We start from the raw sequence: 25379 nt of genomic DNA on the forward strand, positions 1-25379 counted from the left end.
CCTACTACAATCGAAGCTCTATATAACGAACCCCCAGGGAAATGAGATAAACGTTCGTTATATCGGAAGGGCGTAATACCGATTATTCATAAAATAGCGTTAGGTTAATGAGAAATTGGCCGGGACCAACCACACAGGATGTTATAACGTGTGGGACGTTAAAAAGAGGGTCACTATAAAGAGCTTTGACTGTAATTGCAATAAAAGTATTATTAATGATAAATCTATTTCTCATTACATAACAGTTCCAGGAATCTCTGATAAGCAAACCGAATACGCAGTAATTGCTATACCGACAAAAAGGAAAAGCAACAAATTAAATAGCATATTCGTAATCAACAAATAACAAAATCACAACAACATACTCGTCAGGGTAAAGTAGATTAATGAACATTTAATTTTTCCCTATGCAAACTTTCATAACTTATTTTGTTTTTAAAGTGGATGTGTACTCTTAATTATAATTTAGCTTTTCTTAAATTGATTCAAGGTTTTTTTTTTAAGCTAAATTTTTTTCTAAACCCAGGTATTTAAAATAATTTAGGAGAGAGAGAAAAAAAGCAACTAATTAACTCTATTTTATTACTTCTGCAGTTCTGGAAATGATGCGCGCCATTGTTCACGCATCTGAAGCTAACTACCCGGAATACATGAGGAGAAGCACTGTCATCAATGGTAACAATTTGATATTACATTATAGAATTAGAAAACTTTACTAGTTCTCCAAGTCCTTGTAATTTGTTCATTTACATCCAGCATTACCAGTTTTACTGCACATTACAGTGTAGTAAATGGGTTAAGATTGGTTACCCGTAAAAATAAAATAATGATTATCTGTTACTCTGCCTTTGATCACTTGATAAATGAACGTGTTCTTTATTTACTTTTCTGCTCTAACTTAGAGAGAGAAAAAGAAACAGGTTGTCTAGACTGACAGAGAAAATGTGAGCTTCCTTTTATCGAAAAATAACAGTAAAAACTTTTAAAATAAATATATAATTGAGCAACTTTTAAAATAAGTGAGCGACATCTTACTCCTGCGAGTAATGGGCATATGGTAACACTGAAAATATGAGGACACAACTGTGTAAGGTGTACCAGATAACACAAAAAAAAAAAAAAGTAAACTGCAGCCATTATCAACCCACTGCAGGATGGAAGCCTCCTCAACAATTCATGCTGAGGGAAATGAACCATAATCTGCCACGCTGATCCAGAGCAGGTTGGCAAATTGACCGTATTTAGCAGTCATGGGCTTGAACCCCGGTCTACTCAAAGAGCATGTGCTACTGCACTCCAGCTCCTGACCACTCGGCTACGGAGGCTTCATATAACCTTAAGAATCGGGAAACCTGCACTCATTAACAACATACATATTCACTGATAGCAGCATAACACCAACACACCTCTAAAAACGCTTTACCCTGCCGAATTACAAATCAAAATGTTAGGAATGACAGCTATTTTTTGCTATTTCTGAAAGATTTTATTGATCAAAAAGTTTATTTCGTTAACAATAGTGAAGTATAGTACCGTACATCAACAGAATAAGAGCACCACTGGGTTTAGATTAAGATAAAGTGATTTTGATGAAGTTTGGTGGGTTAGATTAGAGACAGATGACCATGAAGAATCAGTTTATAAACTGCATTTATTCTATAGTAGGTTTTCCGGATGAAAAAAACAGTTTAAAAAGTGTCGCTCTTGTCTTCAAGGGCTGAGGGCTCCCCCCGGGGGGGGGACAGGACATGCAACCCTGGACCAGGAAACAATAACTCTGCCATAGTATGAAACCCATAAAAGTTCCGCCCATTCCGACAAGAAACGAATCCGAGCCTTTTGTATGTGGATTGTCCGAAGAATAGGGAAGTAAGAAAGTTTTAGTTAGTTCAAAGTAAGAAAGTTTAATTAGTTAGCTAGTTCAATATCGGAATACAGATTTCGACACTGAAATTCGAAACATAGCCAATTTTAATTAGTTATTGGAGCTGTTTGGAGTTTAATTGTATCAATTATCCTTTTCATACAAATTGTATAAAAATATACTACTTCATGTGGTATTAATCTTTCTTTCTTAGAAATACTCCACATAATGTCCTTCTTAAGTTTAATTAATTACAGCAAGTCAAATAAATTTGTATTTCTGCAAAATTCACCATTGAAAGTTGAAACAACTTCGACAAAAACAATAATAAAATCTGGAAATCTCAAAGTAAAAACGAACTGATCAGGAAATATAAAGTAATGCTGAAAAAAATTCTACCCATATATGAAGATGATGAAAGTATGCGTGTGTACATGTCCTTGGATTAACTGCACATCGGAGAGACGCTGCTTTACACACCCCAGGGGCTCACATCTGGTGAGTATGGGTTTGGGACACCCAGGGTCCGGAGCTGGACATCATCATTCTTCTCTTTCATTATTATTAGCTACATGGTGCAAGGAGGCTTATGCTGCACTAGCAAAAAAAAAAAAAAATTCCTGAGAGAGAGGGAGAGAGTCAAAAATAGCAGGGAATCAAGAAAAAAAAGTGATTTCTTGGTTATTTCTTCAATCACCAAGAAAGAGAAGAATGATGATATCCAGCTCAGGACCGTGGGTGTGCCAAGCCCATATTCACCAGATGTGAGCCCCTGATACATCCCCCCCTCTCTCTCTCTCTCTCTCTCTCTCTCGGTAACTCTGAAAATTTTTTTTTGGCTGGGCCTTCCTTCCTGCACCATATTTAATGTTGCAAGGAAGGCTAATAATAATATCATAAATAATAATACGTCAAAAAATTTTCTCAGAAATTTTCTCAAAAAATTCTTATTTTCTAAGAAAGGTGCCGAGCAACACGGGGCCTTCCGGCCCCTGCATACTGTCTATATGTATGCACATGCCCCTATTTAAGTGCGCCCATGTCCATTTTTGTATGCGCGTGCGTATTTACGTATGCATGTCAACATACGGATGCGTGTGCGCATTTACGTATGCGCGTGCTCATGTACATTTACGTACGAGCAAACGTGACGTACCCGCGTGTGCATATAGGCATGTCGTATTTATATGCATTTTGTATGTGCGTGCGAATGTCAATATACGTAAGCGCGTGCACAAACGTATGCATGTCCGCGTGTGCATAAATGGCATGCCGTATTTATGTGCCTGCGCATACGTAAATGCACATGCGCAAACGCTGACGTATGCATGTCCGCGTGTGCATATATGGCATGCCGTATTTATATGCGCCTGCGCATACGTAAATGCACATGCGCATCAGTATATTGGCATTTAGCTATGCGCGTGCGCATGTTAATTTAAGTATGCGTGTGCATAATGTATGCGCGCATGCATAATGGCATGCTGTATTTATATGCATATTTTATCACTCAGTGATAATGAATCACTGTGTGATTACTTTCATCTGAGGTAAGTCAGGAATCTTACACCGTTTCGCCTTGATTCTGCCACCACAGACTTCATGAAGTTCAGTCCACTGAACAGAATCAGCAAATCACTCTCTCATTGACTTCTTTGACAACTCCCAGTCACTGATGAACTCCATCCACGAGATTTCCTCTTCACTTCAAATGCCAAATGACTAGCTCTCATTTAATTATTGTAGTTTATTATTATTATGTGTTTTTTTTTTTATTTTTCTATTCTCTAACTTGCTTTCTTGCATCACGTGCCTTTGCTAATGTGTTTATGAGTGCCAAGTTCCTAGAAGTTTTTCAATGATCTGTAGTCTTTGGTCTAGACATCTTCAATGGACACCATCCATAGGGGGTGTCCACTGAATTCTCCCATCAAACAGAATGAAGAAGGTAAATGATTAACAATCTTCAAAGTCTTTCAATGTATAAGTATAATTAGGTGGAAGAGAGAAACTTTATTGTAAAAGGTAATTATAATCGTGATGTGGACAGCAACTGCTTCACAAGTGGTGTTAGCAGCTGAATATGCTTGGATGGAAATTGAGTCAATCAAAATGGCAACTCCTCTATGAGCAGTAATTGTAGCATTTAATTGAAATGATTACGCACAGATTTAGGTCTGTTTCTTATTATTATTAGAAAGTTCACTTGCAGAACTATGGAACATAAATGAGATCTTTGATATCGTTAAAGTTATTTCGAAGACCACAGCAATTCCATTGAAGCACTGTGCGTCACTTGGACTTAGTCACTGATTTGGATTATTTATGATGTGTTGTCTGTTTGATGTGATTTGTTTTGAATTTTTTTTTTTTTTTTTTTAGGAAAAGTTTGTCATCCACTAGTGTCTATATCATCTGTTGCATGAAGTTCCAGGATTGTTTCATCTTCCTGCTCTTTTCTGTCAATTTCCACAGAGTTAGTGTGTTTTTTGCTATAGGTTTGGTAGTTTTTGAACTGCACGTTGCTGCTGGTTCAAGCATTCAGCATCTGGTGAAATAATAATGGCTGGCTGTGTTATATGCCTGGTCAACTTTTGAGATGGGAGGGGGGGAGATGTTTGAGACCCCAGTGTTTTCCAACTGTTTTTGTTTTTCTTACTGCCATTGCTGTTCAACATGTTTTTATTGCGGGATACAGATATCTGCTTTTTAGCTACTTGGTATATTACCTCTGTACAGTTTTATATTTCTGAACTTGCTTCTCTCTTTTCTATACATTGCAGTCTTGGTAAAAAGCAGGGCGGTCTCAAAAAAAAAAAAAAAAAAATTCCCAAGTGTACCACCACACAGCTGATAAAGTTAGCATGGGATTACTGCTACCCATAGGCTATACCTTGCATTTGTCAATGTTAGTTAAACTTCAACTGCCATTCCTCAGCCCATTGACCCAATTTTCCTAGATCTTGTTGCAGCAATTCACCTGATTACTATCATTAATCACAATGCCAACCTTTATATCATCTGTAAACTTAGACATTAAGCCAGATATACCTTCATCAATATCATTAATAAATATTTAATCAACAATGGGCCCAGCACCAAACTCTGGGGGAATCCAAGAAAAGCAGTGCCCAACCTGTCTTTTTCCTATTAGCCATCCCTTTATCCATTGCAGTAACTTACTCTTAATGCCACACTGCTCCAATTTGTACAGCAGTCTTTTATGTGCAACAGTATAGTTGCACATAAGACTGCTGTACAAATTTTTATACAGTAGTCTTTTATGCTCAGCTTCAAAAATTTCTCTTACATTTTCCTTTCAGTTATCACAAAGGATACAAAGGATATTAGAGCATTATGGTGAATAGTATTCAGATGTAACAAGGAAGAACTGTTCTTTGCCGAGTCACAGACAGGTGATCCATAATCTAAGCAGGATTAAATTAAAGTTTTATAGAGATGTGAGAGGGAGTGTCTATCAGCACCCCAGGAGTTAGTGGAGACAGCTCTTAAGATATAAAATTTTTTTATATAGGCAGTTCAAAGGTAGACTATATGAGAAGAAAAACTAAAAATTTATTATCTAAATATAAACCCAATAAATGAAAATTGTTGGTAAGAGGAATCAGGTTATATTTTAAATATATTTCAGGATCAAAATGTAATTTCTGTTTTTCACAGAAATGCATTGCAGTGGATTTCTTTTCTGCTAAGGAATAGCCATTCTGTTGTGCCCAAGATACTATTCTGGCTATGGAAAGTTGAAGCCACCTTCCAATGGCATTTATTGTTTGTGACTACAAGAAATAATGATGTCATCAGCAAACATTTATGATTCAACTGTATTTGGTACATCTCATATCATATTTGTAATTCTTATTGCAAATAATGTTGCACCGAGGATGGAACCCTGCGGTACACCCTCCTTTTGTTCAAATGATTTGGATAAACTGTTGTTATTTGGTTTTTAGGAGCATTAGCAACTAAGGCCATATTGCTTCGGGATATGCGGTGGTCATTCCCTGACCTTTCCGTATTTGGTGGTGACGGGCTCGACCCCGCTGTAATCAAGAAGCGTGTGCTACGCACTGCTGCTGCTTCCCACCTGGCTACGGAGGCTTGGATAAACTGTTCATATATCTGACCTGAAACGTTCGGTGGTGTAGAAAGTTTTGAATAAATTGGGGTAACTGCCTGCTCAAACCAAAAGAACGAAGGACATCATATCGTCAAGTGGTATCGAAGGTATTCACAATATCGAGATTAACTATGATCATATGTTGTCTCCTAACGGATTATGGACAATCACTTCTGCTTTGATCATTCTATCAAAGGTTTAGTGATTCTTCCGAAACCCATACTGATTTCTGTTTAGCAGATTGTTAATTTCCAGAAACCATGTTAACCTGTGACCCATTTTTCTAAGACTGCCTAAAGAGCTAGGGCAAATTTGAGTGATACCAGGAGTGCAGGTTAAGTATTTTCTAAAAATAACCGATTATAGAATTTCAACAGGGAGCTTATTTCTTTGTTTTTTAGTTTTTTTTTTTTTTAACACTGTATAGTAGACTCCATCCGACCATAAAATTATTTTTTGCATCCAGTTCCTTTGTAACCACCAGGTTGAGAACTGCTGATCTAGACTGTTCCTCCTGCTTTCTAGCAGAGCTAGATAAGTGTCCTCTGTGATAAAATATCTATCTATAGTAAGATATCTAAAAAAAAAATTTCATATACCTTTACAAACGGGTCCATGAGCTCAGAAGTGGAAGGTTCCATATTTGAAAGGAAAGTAATAAAATTTTTAAAAAGAACTGGAACCGGGAATTTTGGAAATAGGTGGTGGTGTTCCTTCACATAATGCCCCTCTGCTTAGTATTGCTTGGCTGACAACGTTGACGAAGTCTTTCTCGAAGTTACAATTATTATTATTAATATCCATATGATGCAAGGAAGCCTGAGGCTTATGCTGCACCAGGAAAAAAAAAAAAGTTCCCGAGTAACCCTGAGAGAGAGAGAGAGAGAGAGAGAGAGAGAGAGAGAGAGAGAGAGAGAGAGAGAGACAAAAGTAGAAGGGAATCACCAAGAAAGAGAAGAATGATGATATCCAACTCAGGACCCTGGGTGTGCCAAGCCCATACTCACCAGATGTGAGCCCCCGGGGTTAATTGCTAGTCAAAGTGATGCTTCGACTCTCAGCTTGAGACAAACTATACGGCTTTTTATGGACTCGATAAAGGATATTGAAATAGATTAAGGATTGAACTTCATGCTATTTTTAGTAGTCTGGGTAAAAATAAAACAGTTAATTGCTTGTTGGGGGATTCCAATTCACTGGTAGAGTTGACTAATAAAAATTTCATTATCAACAATAGTGTTTGCATATATCGATATTTCCAAATTCACTAATAAAGATGGTGAAGAGTGGTGGTCCAAGCGAAAGATCTTGTGTGATTCCACATTGGAGGCTAAACGTAGAGGAGACAATAAAAACAAGACAGGTGCTCTCGTTAGCTGCCCTCTTCTATCAACTACCTTTCATCCACTTGTATAAGGAACTCAAAATTAGCATATATGCGTAAAGCATGTATTGTCTTCACCATGTCCGCAGTCTGCAATAGCTCTATCCCTAGTGGATTTTCATGAAATTTTATATTTGACAAATCTGTGAAATAAAAGTTCATGAAATTTCTAGCTTTTACAAATTTCATCTTACCAATACAAATCCAACAGTTTTATTATTTCTTTGTCACGCATATCACATATGCATATATTGTATATTGCAGCGGAAGCACTGGATATTATGTTTGTTGCCGTCGCTAATTGGAAGAATTGAATGAGCAATATAGCGGATGCGCAGAAACGAAAAATTTTATCGGTTCTTTTTGCTTTTTTTTTTTGTTATAAATCATGAATTATTATTTTCCAACTAGCTTGTGTTCTGTCCACGATTAACTCATGGACTTAGTTCGCATTACAACTACTTTTACTATATTTGTACTGCAAGCATCAGTCCTTTGTTGCAAATTGGAAAAAAAAAAAGAAAAAATTTATTGCCTCCGATTGATCGGATAATGCGATCTCAGAAAATCTAATCCCGGTTGCATCATGTATGCCAGTGGTTTCCAAACTTTGTTACTACGCCCCCCCTTTTAAAAAAATCTAATCTTGGCGCCTCCCCCCCACCTTTATTTCATAAAATAATACAGACACATTTTTAAATGTGTAAAAAATGTATTAATACAAAAAATGAAAAAAAAAACCGTAATTTACAGAATAATAACAAGGTTTTACTATACATATATATATTCATTCATTTTTAAATTATTTTGTTTTTAATGCGATGGATGTGCTTGTTTATTAGCGCAAAGTTTATCGAATCTAGGTGTCATTGAGGAGAGTGCTACTCGTAGCTCTTTTTCTACTATTAAACGGGCTCGATATTTGGATTTCATTGCAGCCAATGCAGAAAATCCCGTTTCGCATAAATGATGTTACGAATGGCAGCAATACTTGCATTTCTTTACTTGACAAAGTATTATATTCTTCACTTTGATTCAACCAAAACTGAACTAGAGTTTCACTCTGAAATTTTTGTTTCAATGAAGTATCGCATGATAATTCTATCAATTTTTCCTTTTCAATAATTGTCAATCCAAATTCATCATCTTGTTCATCGACAAATGGGTTCTGTATCCACGCGAACTTTATAAAATCAAAATCTTCGAAATAATGTGAAAAGTGCATTAGCAAACCATCCAAGTGTTCAGTAAATAGATTTTTGTTTGCTTCAATATTAACTCTGGCGCAGAAATCATTTAAGAATGGAAGCATGTCGAACTTATTTTTTTGTAAATTTGATTTCCACAGCTCCAATTTTTTTATGAATGCTTTAACTTTGTCTTTTTGAATCAGTCCTTGCATTGATTTATTCAAAACACTCAATTTTCCAAAAATTTCAACCAAATAGGCAAGTTTAACAATAAAGTTATCATTCCTAAATAAATTTGCCTCTTCATTATGATTTTCATCAAGAAAATTGCAATCTCTTCTTTGAGTTCAAACACCCTTTGAATCACTTTTGCACGAGATAGCCAGAGCACTTCACAATAGTATAGAAGTGAGGTATAATTAGCTTCCATATCTTCACACAGCTTTGCAAACAACCTAACTTTTAAAGGACTTTTTTTATGTAGTTTATAACTTTCGTAAAAATGTTGTTAAGTTCCTCGCTCATATTTTTTGACACAATAGCTGCTCCGTGAAGCATGCAGGGCATCCAGATAACTTCGGGTGCTTTCTTTTTAACTAATGCTTGAAGACCTGCCTTGTGTCTTGACATTCACTGTGCTCCGTCAGTACAGAGTCCAATGCAGTTATTCCACTTTGTCTTTCTCATCAAAAAAAGTGTCAATTATATTAAAAATTTCATTGGATGTGGCCTTTCCAGGAATGGGGTTGCAAAATATTATCTTCCATTATATTAGTTTCTACAACATATCGAACATATGCAATTAAATGAGCATCTTTAGCTACATCAGTTGCCTCATCTACTTGTATGGCGAATTTCGAAGTACGCAGTCGAGAAACTAACTGATCGCAAAGATCTTCAGATATATCATCGATTCTTCTGCCAACTGTATCATCAGCAAGCAGTATTTGTCGCAACTATTTCGCCGAACATTATTTTAACCATATCAATAGTTGCTGGCAAAACTAGAGTTTCTCGTATTGTGTGTGGTTTTTTACATTTCGTGATTCTGTAAGAAACCTGGTACGACGCTAGAATTGCATTTGATGGAACAGAAACTATTTTTTTGAATGTTTACTTTTGTTCATTAAACTCGTCTACTTTTCTTTGAAAAAATTCTATGGGCTTACCAGCGTATTCAGAATGCATAGTTTTAAGGTGCCGTTTTAATTTTCCTGGTCTCATACTATCTGCAGCCAAAACTTTCGTACAAAATAAACACATTGGTTTTTCCAAGCCATCTATAATAACACTTGTGAATCCTAATGATCAATAGAATGATTCGTATTTTCTTGTCTTGGGAGTTCTGCCTCCTTGTTCCCTGTTGCTTCTATTCCTACTGTAAGATTTGAAAATCTTACAAAAAAAATTTTTAAGACTTTGAAAGTTAGTTTCCTTTTGGATTCTTGCCGTTAGTAGGATAAAATGGTAATATCCGCAGTTTCAATAACAAGAATTATTCAGTAAGAATTATAAAATTAGTGGGTAGTAAGTAATAAAAGCAGAGCCATTAGCCATCTACGTTAGAAGCAGGGAAACTATTGTAAAGCAGCATGGGTCCAACAACAGACAAATTAAGCTTTATGCGGGGTCGAACCTAGTAGGTCGTCAACAGGAAGTGCGTTCTTAAAGAGCACACAAGTTTCCAAATATAGATGCTGTGGTCACTAATGTCATTTTTTGTGGTTTTGGAACGCTATGGAGACAAGCCGTTATATGAGAGGAGAAGAGTTGTTTTCGGGATGTTCGGCAAACATCAAAGGGCACACCGGATGGCAGCAGATCCAGCAGGTTGGAAAAAGGGGAGTATTGATCACGTGCTCCGGCGGAATAAGAGTTTTCCAACAAATGGAATGAAAAAAATCCAAAAGGAGATATAAGATTGGAAGGAGTCACTGAGAATAGGCGTGGCGAAATCGGGAGTAAGATGAAGGAAAAAGGCAGTGAAAGGATTGAGAAGACACACAAAGTTGAGATTTCTGTGGGGTGAGTGAACATGGTTTAGGACACAAAGTTGAGATTTTGGCAGTGTGAGTGAAAATGGTTTAACAGACAGAGTTGAGGTTTTTAGCGGTGTTTCTGAAGATGAGTTAGTAAGACACAAAGTTGAGATTTTGTCGGTGTGTGTTAAACTGGTTTAGTCGGTCAGAGCTGAGCAAGTGCTGACCAGTATAAGAAAGTAAGTCGGGCAGTCCAGATGTGTAAAGAAGTGTACAAAGGTATAGGACAGTGTAGTACTGTAGCGTAGTGTAGTGTACTGGGAATCGTGCAAAAAAAAAATGAAGGGGAAGGGAAGTGTCAATAGCAAGTGCCTATGACAAGTAAGTGGACGAGGAGAAAGTGGAACCTAGTCAATGGAAAGTCTAGGAGTTTATTTGGAAAGTCTAGGAGTTGGAAGAAAGAGTGAAAGATAAAACGAATCTCTCACAAGAAAAGGGTAGAATCAAATCTGCCGTTAAAGACCAAGATTCCTGAAATCTTGGAAAGCAAAGTGCTGGATCGGATGGAATCGGAACCCCAACCGACATGAAAGTAGCCATTCCGGAACAGGAGAAGTGCACCAAGCGGGCTGAATAAATGAAGCCGAAACCTACTTGGCAGCCCTACTACCCGTTCCAAATTCTTCGAGAATAATAAGCCGCCGCCCCAGACAGTGAAGATAAGCTATACCTGACAGGAAGGACGAAAGATGACGCCCCGCAGAGTTCTACAAGTAAGTCGCTAGATTGTAGTAGTACCTTCACATAAACAAAGAACTGTAGGAACCCAATAAATTGGTCAGCAGGACTTTTAAATATATATACTGTGAGATATGTACTAGAAATACCTAATTGTAAAGATAGTTTAGGGAAGAATCAGGAAGGAAAGTGATTAACCAAGGGGAAAATTATTAGATATAAGATGTTTCTGGAAGGTTGGATATATGATAACGTAGAAAGGAATAGAATGGAATTGATATTTCTTGTTAATGGTATTTAATTGATGCAGTATTAAGTATATGTAGAAAGGGATAGAATGGAATTGATATTTTACTAATGGTATTTAAATGATGCAGGATTAAATATATCTAGAAAGGAAAGGATTGATATCAGCTAGTAATGATTTTAACTGATGTATGATTATGATATATATATACACGCATGTAGGTGAGACTAAATCATGTTGTCTTATGTATGATTTAATTATTTTGGTTTTAATATACTCATGTAAATATGTATAATAAACTGATTTTTTATATACAACATTGTGTGTGTCTTTTGTTGTTCTGAGCACAAGACTATCCAAGGGAATTAAATACACCTAAGAGCTTTTCCCCTTGAACTTAGAATTTTCTGTGAAGTTAAGTCAGATGCGCAAGTGGTGAGTTATTTTAAAGGGGATCTAATCACAAGGGGATAGATAAAAATAAATAATATGGATATACAAATATAAAATAAAATATAATTAAATAAATAAAGTCTTAAATCCCCACCCCCACACCACTACCTTTACTTGTATCAGCATTAGTATTTTCATTATTAGTGGATTTTCTCTTGTAACCAGTCAAAAATGTATCCATCCGTCTAAAAATATTAGAATTAACTTTATATTCTTAAAAAATACAACTTCTAAATTACTAACGATTATTATCAGTAAGTAATCACGCCAAAAACAATAAAAAACACAATCGGACACCGCTGAAACCGTATTTTCAACCATGCAACTAATGCTATACTCTGCAATCTACCTATATATGTCATATATAGTACGCACTAAATTAGTTAGAGTGAGATAGGTGGCGGTAAGTGCTTTAAAAAATAGGTTATAAAATTTAATGTTATGAAAGTTTATATGTATATATTTTTTATTTATATGTTATGTTATGAAAATTACATTTCTGTTAAACTTTTCGCGCCTCCTTTTGCACTAGTCCGCGCCTCCCAGCTTGGAAATCGCTGATGTATGCGTTGTAACGAAATTATCTTTTTTAAAACAAATGTTTATATCTTTCTTTTTGTTTATAATAAGCCTGAAATGTCTATTTTTCTAACATATTGAAAAGGTATGCAGAGTTGTTGAATTCTTTAATTATATCTTGCTCGCATTTAATTCTTACATTTATTTGGTAAGATGTATGATTCTTTCAGCACCACCACTCTTTTCAATGCTGTTTTCCATGGTTAAACCGCTCCTTAGCGAAGCAACAGTAGAGAAGATAAGCATATTTGGAAAAGGTAAGAGCGCATTAGAAAATATTTCAGTAGTTCAGTGTCTTGGCCAATATGATCAAAGGTGAGAAGAGTATAAAGTGTGAGTGAATGCTAAAGTAAAGAATTGTATAAAATCACATAATTTCATTGCTGCCTTATTCCGCAGCTAAGGAATAATTCAAAAATTGCGCAACCCATAGTACTTATATTTTCAGAATTATTTCAATAATTTTGAAACCCCCTACACCTAATTCCATAACACCAGATGATCCCATCAAATAGCAGATAAGTTTATCCGTGAAAAATGTCTTTATTTTGTTGACCCCCCGTGTCTCGTGCAATGGAATCTCTAGAAATCAAAAGGTTTGTCCACACGTTCAAGCGTTGAACAGCTTTGTAAATACAGCTTTACAAGCAATCCACTCAAGTGGAATTGCGGTAGCCTTGTTTGCGGACTTCATTAAAATTGCCCTCAGCCAAGTTTGGATTCTATACACAATTTCATTCGCTCCCTATGCTACCGCCAGCTCATCCCTTATCATCGCAAGTAATACTGACACCTGTGTGTAAGGTTTGGTTTATTACCGCTTGATGTATGTAAGCGAAGCAAGGAATTCAATTTAACTACATTCACTGTCCAAAAAAATTAAACTTTTGCAGCTAGCTTCAACAGACAACGAAACGTACAGGATGCAAATGTAAGTTGTCACACAGTATGGTCACATGCTCCTTTGTGTCAGATAAATAATGTACGCTTCTCTGGGGGTTCTTAGTCGATCCGGTCAGGGACAGATGAACTTTCTGATTTTTAACAAAGTGTTATTATTGGAACACATACCAGTTTCCACAATTCAGAAAACAAAGGAAATCACTGGTGTGTCGAAAGCAACCATCTCAAGAAGTATCAAATGAATGGAAGAGAAAACTAAAGGAAAATACAACGCTACAAAGAAGAAATGCGACAGAAGGTCCAGGGGCCAGAACGCAGGAATTTAAAGCGAATTCCGCGCCAGAACAGAAATAAATTTTAGTGTGCTGTAAATGACTGAAAATTTTAATTTAAGCATAGAAAGACCCTTTTCAAACTGAACTGTACGGTGGGAATTGAAGAATCTGGGATTTGATAGCCGTGTGCCTATATGAAAGCCACTTCTTTCTGTAAAAAAATTGAAAGATTACACTGGAACAGTGCAGCCAGCGCCGAAAACGGGACTGTGGAAAAAGATGTTGTCTGACGAGTTTTCATTTACATTTTTTGTTGCACCAGTGGTAGGGTTCAAGTCTGATGTGAGCCTCATGAAACCATATATCGCGTCCACTACCCAATTGGCTGGAAGCGGTGGTTCTGTTGGTACGGCTGAGTATTCTCATACCGTTAGAAGGCCGTGTTACCTCTCATGAATATGTTTCTGTGGTATCGAACTAACTTCACCACGCAATGCTTTATTTTTACCGGGATTGCCAAGGATTCTTTCAAAACGAGACGCACCTATCCACCGTGCAAAAAATTGTATGCGAATGGTTTGAGGAAAATTCAAAATTTTCAACGTCTACCCTGGCTGTAATTCTCCAGATCCGAATCTAATTGAGAATGTCTTAGGTACGTTGGAAAGCGCAGTTCGGTTTCGCTATTTGCAATCGACCACAATACGGAAACTGAAAAATATCCTGATGGACAAATAGTCAAATAGGGAGCCAGACTCCCTCAGACGCCTAGCGGAATCCATGCCACGATATGTAAGATCTCTAATTCAAGTAAAAGACGGCCCTACGAGATATTGAATAAATTTCTTTTTAAAAGTTTATAATTTTTTGGTCTGTGAGTGCATAATCTTACTCATTCCCGAATAGATTCATCTTTCTTATTCTCTGAACTTTACTACGAGTAGAGTTATATGTAATCATATTGTTTTAACTATATTTCATAGACGGCTGGAAAGAATATTTATTACAGTATATTGATGCTGAGGAACTGCCAGTTCACTGGGGCGGAACTCAAATTGATAATAATGGAGATCCAAAATGCTCCTCCTTGGTAAGTACTTGTTAATTATACACATTTTAATTTGTAGAGTGCAACATCGGAAAAATCGATTACTTCGGGACCTGAGGTTGGCGATTTTAGGATTTTTACGATTTTTGGACAAAAATCTAAAGAAATTGTCAAAATCTGAGCGCAGGTCAATTTGAGAAATCATCGGTAGCTCGACCGCCTACTTTTTGCCCATTTCCCTACGTCTGGGGATTAACTTATTAATTGTAATAAGATTAACTTATTGTTTTTATTAATTTTTTTTATTTATCGAAAGTTGAAAACAAGAATCTCAGGCGCATTACGTTACTGAAGCGATTTACCTACAAAATAGCTTCGGTTTTTTTTTTTTTTTCATTTAAAAATATAAAAAAGTAGTTCTCTTAACTGAAGCCCCTTCTTTTCTTAACTTCCTCTAAAATGGCATCAGAATACACTGTCTTGTGTATCAGACAGTGCCGTGGGCACAAGTCCAGTATGCTTAATAACAAATAGGATAGTGCAGTGCGCCCACGCCCCATTTTGAGTTGTATGTTTCCCCAGAGGTCAGTTGCTTGTTTGTTTCAAACGATATCTGCACCAATAAAATTGTTTATAACTACATTTCGTAATTTAATTAAATATTACGCAAATTAGTGAAATATGAGCGAAAAAAAAAGAAAACAGTTGTTTCAACGAAAACTAAGTCGGATGCTCTGTATAAGACTCAAGCAGAGCACTAAAAAATGCAGTTGAATTAAATGTGAGTGAGGCAACTGCAAAGGACTGGAAAAGGATTTTACACCCACTGTGAACTTTTTTTCACAGTGGGTGTAAAAAAGCCTACGAACTTTTTTTTTTTTTTTTTTTTTTGTTAGTTGTTGGCGCCTCAGCTTCTGTGTCCATAATGCACCTCCCAAATTTTTTGCATTTTACTGTGATCCAAGCCCGAGGCGGGATTCGAACCCGCGACCTTTAGGTTGCCAGGTAGGCACTTTACCCACCTGGCTAGCCCGGTCGGCGCCTACGACCTGAGGGACGTGAAGTGAAGGACGTGATTGCTCCTCGCTTACGCGTGATACGTGACAAGTTACAGGGAAAGGCTACGTGACGAACAGAACATCACGTGAACTGAGAATAATAGTTGCAATTAGAAGGAAAAAACATTTATAAGTGTGAAAGTAGATTAAAAACATAACCCTTTTTAATCGACTTCCATTTTTTTTTTTATGAAAAAAGGTTAGGTTTCGCTTAGAAACCTAAGCTTTCTTTCTCTCTTGTAGCTCACTTTGGATCAGATCGGTTTCAAAAGAGGATAATAAGACAAGTTTCAGTCTGAATTTTGTGTCAGTCTTTCTTGAAAAATGTGCAACATTGAACTCTCCAGTGAAATTTTATAAAGGAACTGCGTTCAAAGTTTCACAATCCAGGATTATTCCATTATATTAACAATTCCAAACGACTAACTTTTTTTTTTTTTCTTTTTTATTCAGTTGAATTTGAACAAAAAAGCCAAAACCTCTAGTCAGATGTTAACATTAACGTATCACCAAATGGATTTATTGAGCAACGCAGTAGCAAAACTGAAAAAGTGAGGGAATGGAATTCCGTTACACTCGTATCTCACACGCGGCTCCAAATGTTTTCTCACTATCTTCTGCGCATCTTCACTGGTCAAAAAATGATGTATTTGTGCTGTTGTTCAATAGTTGCCCATTACAGCATAAGTCGGATTAAAACTTGAAAGAGACGCCAGAGCAGCTAATTTCGGCGTCAGGGAGTGCAGTGACTCCTGATTCCAACCTGGGTCTGCCACTATATGAAACAACATTAATAAAGTATATTGATAACATTTATCCGCATTGTGCAATCATTTAAACAGCTTCTTTATGGAAATGGTTCTCTCATGATATTGTTTATTTCTACAATGGTTTTTAAGTGTTAAGCGTTTTTACGTGTTTTCAACGTCAGTATTTTTACGCCTTTTTTGCTTGCATAATTAGTAGCGATTATGTATTCAAAGAATCAATAGAACTGCCGAAAGAAACAGTCATCATATTCAAAAAAGTCATATTTTCAATTTTCGTAATTTGATAGCTTTCTGCTATCAAAGTATTCCTGCTCCCCACCTTATTACAATTCTATCACGTTCCTGGCGTTATCAAATTAAATATTTGTTCATATACAATTTTATTTATTTATTATTATTTAATTTTTTTTTTGCAGATTCGTACGGGTGGAACTGTACCCACTTCTTACTACTTCAAGGAAGGCAGACGTCTCTCACAAGAAAAATCTGTAGAAAAAATATATGTAGACAAGAGATCGATATTTCCAGTTGAAATTGCTGTACATGAACCAGGTCACCTATTGCAGTGGGAGTTTCAAACTGACAGCGGTGATATTGGTGTAGGTCTCTTTTATAGAAACGACGAGGAAGGAAATGAAAGCGGCAATGCAAACGGAAACTTAGCCGAACTGTATCCAGTTGAAAAAATGAACTGCGACTTATTTCCGGAAGGCGGAACAATATGCTGCGAAAAAGCGGGAACTTGTAAGTATTACATCACATTTACACTCATATTCAAAAAACTAAGTAGCAAACATAAAACTCCACATGTTAAATTCAAATAAAAACAGATCCAAATAGTGTTCCTTTGTGAAAAAAATCTGTAGACAGCGAGATTTTTCGTTTTTGCGCAAGGGGTTAGAGGAACCCCGCTTACCACCTATTATAAAGTGCAAATCTGTAAACAGATAAATAGCCGGGTTCCGTTTTTTTTTTTTTTTTTGGAAAGTTCGCTCGCACTATCGATTTTAAGATAGCTATTTCTGGATTGAACAAGCTACTGACTGTTCCATGACCCGCTACAAATGTACGCTACGCAAAACAAATGTTCGTATCCGTACATCGAATAGAAACTAACTCGAAATGTTTAACATAAAAAACGCATCGGAGAGAATGAATAAATTTTAAAAAAAGTCGATACATTACTAAAAACAAACTCAAACCTAAATGAAAGGACATAATACGAATACACACAAGAGAAAACATACCTGAAATTATACAAGTAACTTCCACCCGAGAATAAGCTGGACCCTTAAAACTTTTCCATTGTATGGATTAAAACCAGAGGGACAAAGTCGATGAAATAGTCTAGCGCACACCTCATATTTACGATTAAACGAAAATGCCATACGATTTGAAGTAAACTAGGAACCAACCCGAAGGGTGATGAATGCTTTTCGAAAACCTCCTTAAAAAGGAATAAAGAGAGAGGTGCCATAGCTATTTTTATATCCATTGGACGACCCACTACATTACTTCAGGTAGGATGAAATAATAAAAGGATTGCAGGAGAAATATGAAGAGAAAGAACATATCTCTCTCTCCCTCCCTTTTGAAGAAGACTGCCGAAAGTCTTCGGTAGGCGGTGAATATGATGTCAACTAACATATTGCCAAATTTGCCAGCGGGGAAAGAGCTCCTGAAAAATCATGTGCCCGGTAGCTGGTTTTGTACGGTTGGTAAACGTCGAGGCTGTTCGACAATCTCGTGGGGGGGACAGAATTTATAGTTTCGTCTCCCAGTACAATAGAAAGGTTTTACGGGTCCAACTTCTTTATTTTCGGGATGGATGTAACTGTTATAATTTCATTTAAAAATTATTCATATCATTCATCTTCGATTTTCTTATTAGTAATGAATTGATTTTTTTAATTTATTCATTCTTCTCGACATTATTATTATTATTTTTTTTCATATTCCGGGATGGTCACATGGGATCAGAAGTCTAGAAGACAAAGAGAATATAAGAAGAAAGTGGCGCCTCCGTAGCCAGGTGGGCAGGAGCAGCAGTGCGTAGCACACGCTACTTGATTAGACCGGGGTTCGAGCCCGTGACCACCAAATACGGAGGATGCGGAAAGGTCAGGGAATGACCACCGCATATCCCCGGAGCAATATGGCCTTAGTTGCTAATGCTCCTAAAAACCAAATAACAAACAAACATAAGAAGAAAGTATTTAGCATTCACGTCAAGTAGAACAATGGTCAATTCAAACGTGTAATAGTAATAGTAATCATAGCATGTGATGCAAGAAAGCAAGCGTATCAGCTTATGCAGCATCAGCCAAAAAACAAATAAAATAAATCACACAACCATTCCATCTAAATGTTTGTCCAGTTCCTCCTTAAATTTATTTAACCTATCAACTTCCACAACGACAGATGGAAGTTTGTTCCAGCAATTAACCACCCGTGGCTAAAGGCTAATTTCCGCACATCTATTCTACAGCTGTCTTTCCTCAATTTGGATTTATGCTCCCCTTAGGTTCGTAATCTGAGCAAGTGGAAGAATCCCATCAGAATTCAGCGTGCTCAACCCATTCAAGGCCTTATACACCTCAATCAGATAACCTCACAGGTGCCTAGTCTCCAGCCGCTGCAATTTGCAGACTTAAGCCTCCCTTGGTAAGTAATAGGATCCCTTCATTCCCCTTACCAATCTTGTTGCCTTCTCTGTACACGCTCAAGCAATTCTACATCCTTACTAAAATGAGGCCTCCAGACCTGTACGCAGTACTCAAGGCGTGGCCTGACCATTGCCTTATACAAAGGGATAATCACCTCCTTTTCCCAGCTATCAAAATCAAGACAAAACCCCGTGACCTGCTCTTGCAGCCTGTCTGCATTGCTCAGAAAACTTCATATCTGACTGCACAATTACTCCCAGGTCTTTCATTTTCTACCACCCTAAGTGTAGTACCACACAGTTAGTACGTTCCTCTGGAATTACTTCTACCTATATGCAGTACTTTGCATTTGTCAATGTTAAACTTCAGTTGCCACTTCTCAGCCCATCTTCCCAAATTTTCTAGATCCTGTTGCAGTGGCACACTGCCATTACTGTCATTAACAACCCTACCAACCTTTATATCGTCTGCTGTGCTACTGTGCTCTCACGTTTGAATTACGCTACGGCGGTCGTTTTTACAATTTCAATTAGTTTTATTTCAAAGTAAACATGAAAATATTTGTTTCACATTACATCTCTGGTGGGTCTGGAAACAGAAGCTTTGTTCCGTCCTAAAACATAACTAACGACTTGCTGAGGCACTGGGAATTTAATACATTTTTAAGTTTTGATAGCATTCATCGTGAACATGTCACAAAGACAATGGCGTATCTAGGATTGCGGGATGGAGGCTTATTTGGGATAAATAAGTCCCTAGGATTATGTGATCGGATGTTATGCTTCTGCAGCTCTGTAAATACACTGAAAGGACAGAATTCATGGGATGCCTGGTTCCTGGGCAACGCGATATTGTCACCCCTCTCGCTAGTGGACGAACCTACCGCTTGGCAGGTATATAGGTATACTGCATCACTGCATTCACGTAGACGGTAATTCGATGTCAGTAGGGATAAACGTCATGAGTTAACCGACTTTGAAAGAGGGATGATAGCGCGTGCCCGACGCACATGGGTCACTCTATCGCGGAGATGGTATAGAAATTGCACCATCCCCGTTCGACAGTATCAACAGTATATCTGGAATATGCCATTTCCCGAACAACCTCTCATCGTGGACAGCGCTGTGGGCGGAGAAAGGTGGCTGATGAACGTGGCCGTCGACGCCTGTCTCGCATTGTTTCAGCCAACCAGAGATTGATATTATTGATATTTATTACTTAAAACGGTCCCAGCCAACCAATGGGAACCCCGCTGTCAGTTACACATAATTTAACAGTACTCTTATATACTCCCTCTCCTGTTTGCCCAAGTACAGGGAAGAAAAAAAACCTGCCATGACCAAAAAAGATTGATATGAACAAATTGAAAAATAATCAAATTACTGTATATAAAAAATAAAATACACATATAATTAAATTTCAGACAAAGTCCAAACTTCATCAGAAAGACCTGCATCTGTTCACAGTCTGTTGGAAAGCCAGCAGTGCCAGGAGCTGCCGAGAGCAGAAATTCCAGCGCAAGGAGCTGCCGAGAGCAGAAATTCTAGCACAAGGAGCTGCCGAGAGCAGAAATGCCAGCACAAGGAGCTGGAGTTGCAGTGGATATAGCAGACTCAAGCCTCCACAATTTTACAGAATTCTAGGTAATTTGGCATACACCATACCGCATTACAAATTCAAGGCTTCCAGATGCAGAAGAGTCTTCCGCCTAAGAAATATTGCAGTTGCAAAGGCTTGGAAAGCCAAGAAGTTCTCCTGTTTATTAACTAGAATTATCTCGCAGCCTTCTGCCATAAGATTGAGAGTACTAACCCGAGATACCAATTCAATTCGTAGATCGCAGTACTCTTCACAGTCAGCCAACTGGAGAGTGACAGTGGCACAAATCACCGCCGACTTCAACGAGGGAGGTGCCAGAAACGTCTCCACCAAGACCAGCAGGCGATCATTAGCTGCAATAGGTTATGAGAGCCACCGACCCACCAGAGTCCCACTGATAATCCCACAACACAGGACTCCACGCCTCAACCGGGCGAGAGAACATTGGCACTGGACCTTGAGTGATTGGAGATGGGTCTCCTGGTCCAATGAGTTTCGTTTCCAGTTATTTAGAGCCGACGGGAGGGTGTGTATCTGGCGGAAACTGCATGAAGCTAGGCACCCGTCATGTCAACAAGCAACTGTCCAGGCAGGTGGACGGTCGGTAATGGTCTGGGGCATGTTCAACTGATACACGTTGGGGCCCCTGGTTCATCTAGACGCATCTCTGAATGGTCCAGGTTATGTGTCCATCCTTGCAGACAATCTGCATCCCTTCATGGTCATCGTGCACCCACAGGGCAGTGGACTCTTCCAGCAGGACAATGCACCTCCCCCACAGAGCCGTGGTGACTAGAACATGATTCAAAGAGCATTCCGCAGATTTTACCACCATGGAATGGCTTCCCCGTTCACCGGACATGAACCCTGTGCAGCATCTTTGGGATGCTTCGGAAAGGTTCGTTCGAGCTTTGGATCCTCCATCCAGAAATGCTACGGAATTATGGACAGCGGTGCAGCAAACATGGATGGAAATACCTATGGAACGCTTTTGTGAACTGGTGGACTCACAATGACTCGCCGTGTGACTGCCTTTATCCGGACGAGAGGTGGACCTACCCGTTACTAGTTAGGTATCCTATGATTTTCTGTCCACTCGATGTACAAGTTTTCCTATGTTGTTACTCCCTTGTTTTCCTATGCTGTCCCCCACTACACCTCCAAAACATGAAGGCTGAATCAGCTCTTGCGTAAAGGCGCCTTTGCATGATTCTTTGAGGAAGAGTGTAATACGGGAGAATGGAGGCAAGAAAAAGTTAAGGTGGAGTGCCCAACTAATTCAGGCCGACTAACGTAGCCACGTTGTGTAAAAGCTCATAAAAATTCCTCGATTCCATCATTAATGAGATTCGAATCCGGTCATTTTGTGCCCGGTGTGAAGAGGATGGCGATTATATATCCACTGTGCTATGCTACCCGCAAGGGCAGATTATCGGAGTAAATTACTTGCCAAGGCAGAGAATTTCGTTATTCAAAGTAGAATTGGTTAAACTTTCATATCACCAGATAAATACCTCTTCTACTTGTGTGTGTTATGTTTGTAAATTGCGTATGTTCTCTGGTCGATTTGACTGTTTTACTGAACAAAAAACTGGAGTCTTCGGGCAGGCGGCATATCTTGCCATCTTCGCCTGAGACCGACTAACTCACTCATTCGCAGAATGAAAATTGCCCATAAAAGTTATTCGTGTCATTGACAAGATTCGACCTGGAGCCTCAAACCCAGTGTGAGGAGGACGGCGATTATATCCACTGCTACCCTCGAGGGCAGTCATTATCGGAATAACTTATCTACCAAACGACCAAGTAAGTTTGGTAGATAAGCAGAGAGTCTGATTACATTCAAAGTAGAATTTGATGATTACCTTTTGAGGACAGGGAAAGTATCAGTTACTAGATTTTTTTTTTTTTTTTTTTTTGTGCAGATCCAGAAAAAGTTCGCTTTCTTGAATAATTTAGCCATTCTAATACTAAGACTTATGTCCGTTTTTTTTTTCTTTCTTATTTTTGACCTTAGAATACGACCCAAAATTTTTTGCGCAAACCTTTGAAACACCCTGAACTTTTGAGAGATGCTAGGCGTACCGGCTGCTGCAGTCACAGAGCAAAAATTTGCTGTTTGCTCCATTTAACAAGAATACAGCAGATAACTGGTCCTTATTAAAGTTACAAAATAAATTTGCTTACAACTTACACCAGAATAATTACTTATAATGTCGAAATTTTTTATTAATTATTTAGTAGCGTTTCATAAACAATCAACTAGAAATCACATCATTATTTAGTCACCTAAGTTTATATATTTACATATCCTTTATTTTAATATTTGCTTGTTTCAGAAAGTTAAATGTAATTATACATTAAATAAAATAAAATAATAATTAATTTCATTAATTTAATGAATAAGTAAAATAATAAATTAATTTAATATAAAAATCCCGATTCAATCAATACTGCACATATATGTATATAATTATTTTATTTTTTTATTCCAGATGTGCTACAATTTGACAATTCCTACAGTTGGTTTTCTAGCAAATCTGTTTCATATTATATAGAAGTCGCTCCACCCAAAATTCCTGAAATCGAAATAACATATTTGTAGAGGATGTTTTATTGTTGCAGTACATTGATACGAGTTTGTTATCTCCCAAAATCTGTATGTAAATCTCCTAAAAGTTCAATAAATATTTTCATGCAGTATTACTGTTACATTTATATACAGCAAGTATAGAGATAAAGAAAGAGAAAATGAAGGAGCTTTTGTCTTTCTTCTGCCGGAGATTGCCTTCTCTCTGTTGTGAATAATCCCTGTTAAGTGATAAAATTTAACAAAAATAAAATTTTAAAAATTAAAACAATTTTCCTTCTGTTCTAATTATGCAATGTACAGATTCGATAAAATAAATGGTAGCAGAGTTGTCGTGGGGAAAAAGTAGTACACGTTTTGGAAATGGCCGTGATTAAGGTCTGGGTAACCACTAACGGTTAATGATAATTTTCTTGCCAAATGACTAGTTCTAAACTCCTCTGACTTATATGGTTATGTTGGAGTATAAAGAAAAAATAACATTTCTTTATTATAGTATTAACAAAATTTCCCATGAAAATTTACCTAGGTGGTTATTGATTGTTGTCGCTTCGGTTCGCTGTACGTAATGGTGGCTTGAAATGGTAAAACTGAACACGCTTGGTTTTAAAAGCAAAGCTTTGGTCTTTCCATATATTTCCTGTTTTGTAGTACGAGCCATGTTTTCGAGGTTACAATGGACATCATGAAGAGTTCCAACATTGTCCTTGAATGTCGAGGGTATAGCTTTAAAACGGTTTTCGCAAGCCAGCCCTATATAGTTCATTGGATTATATATAATGGCAACTCTCTAAGAGGCATCCGAATCTATAGTTTCTCAGCCTATTAATCAAATCTGCTGAATAAAAATCTGGGCGAGTTGCGAAATTTTTGAAAAAATACAAATATCACATTAAAAAAGCAGGGCTATAAAGCTTTTGATTATTTTAAAAAAATAATAACTTAGATAGTATGAATCAGAGCTGTAATGCTCAATACGTTCTACGTTGATATTAATATTTGTAAAATAATAAGAGGAGTTTACCTCAATATAGTACGTAGAACACTTCCGTATGATACTCTCCAGAAATCAAAACGAAAAAATTGAAAAATTTACATTAGAGTAAAAAATAATTAAAAACAAATTTAACACAATTAAAAATCAATTTAACGTAATTAAAAATATTAAAAAGAATCTAACGAAAATATTCAAAACGATTTTTCTTTCCTGAAGCGGCAACGCTTTTCGACCGTATGTCGTGATCATAGGAATGAAAATTACCGAATAGGGTTGAACATGAAACTTAAATAGTGATTATTTGTCTGCGCGCATGCGCATAAAGGTCCACGTATCGCATCGATGCCATACGTGGACTATATTGAGGTAAACTCCTCTTATTATTTTACAAAAAAATAATAACTATAAAATAAAGAGGAAAATATGGTTTTCTAATACTTTCGTAATCTTAACAGAATTTTTAAAGGAAAAAAAAAAAAAGTAGTTAAAGAGAAAAAAAGTTAAACATTTCGCCACCAGAGGGCCAAATACATAGGGTATTGTGCATACAAAACTCACAAAAGTCCTGTATTTATGTAAAATGTAAATTGTGTTTAGGGTCAAACGTCACCAGGGGTTCCCCCATCTATGCATGGTATATATATTATCTTGTGATACAGAACACTGTAAAGGCCACAGATTTAAAAGTATATGGGTATTGTTTACGGGCACTGCTTTATGGTGAACATCACTTTAACAATGATGCCAGGCAACTGCACTGTATAAAAGATAGCGCATCTACAACCAGCCAGTAAGAAAACAACAGCTGCATATCTTTTCAGACAGGATTCCCAGCTCTCACAACCTGCCTGCAAGCTGACCAATCTAGGCTTCTAGGAACTCTCGCTGGGCAGACGTTGTG

At 37.3% G+C, this 25379-nt stretch overlaps 1 protein-coding gene across 1 annotated transcript in view; it reads left to right on the forward strand.

The window, feature by feature from the left end:
• LOC150081808 (SEC14-like protein 2) overlaps positions 1 to 23549 on the forward strand; it is an 85864-nt gene extending 62315 nt beyond the window's left edge. The window contains exons 9-13 of the mRNA XM_090379696.1: positions 595 to 675; positions 12743 to 12829; positions 14734 to 14840; positions 17043 to 17370; positions 23387 to 23549. Of these exons, the coding sequence (XP_090235822.1) occupies positions 595 to 675; positions 12743 to 12829; positions 14734 to 14840; positions 17043 to 17370; positions 23387 to 23496 (713 nt within the window). The 3' untranslated portion in view covers positions 23497 to 23549. The remainder of the gene's footprint in view (positions 1 to 594; positions 676 to 12742; positions 12830 to 14733; positions 14841 to 17042; positions 17371 to 23386) is intronic.
• The last annotated feature ends 1830 nt before the right edge of the window (positions 23550 to 25379 follow it).

This window comes from Mastigoproctus giganteus, chromosome 8, assembly GCF_048544385.1.
Source record: "Mastigoproctus giganteus isolate SK-2022 chromosome 8, ASM4854438v1, whole genome shotgun sequence".
Lineage (NCBI taxonomy): Eukaryota > Metazoa > Arthropoda > Arachnida > Uropygi > Thelyphonidae > Mastigoproctus > Mastigoproctus giganteus.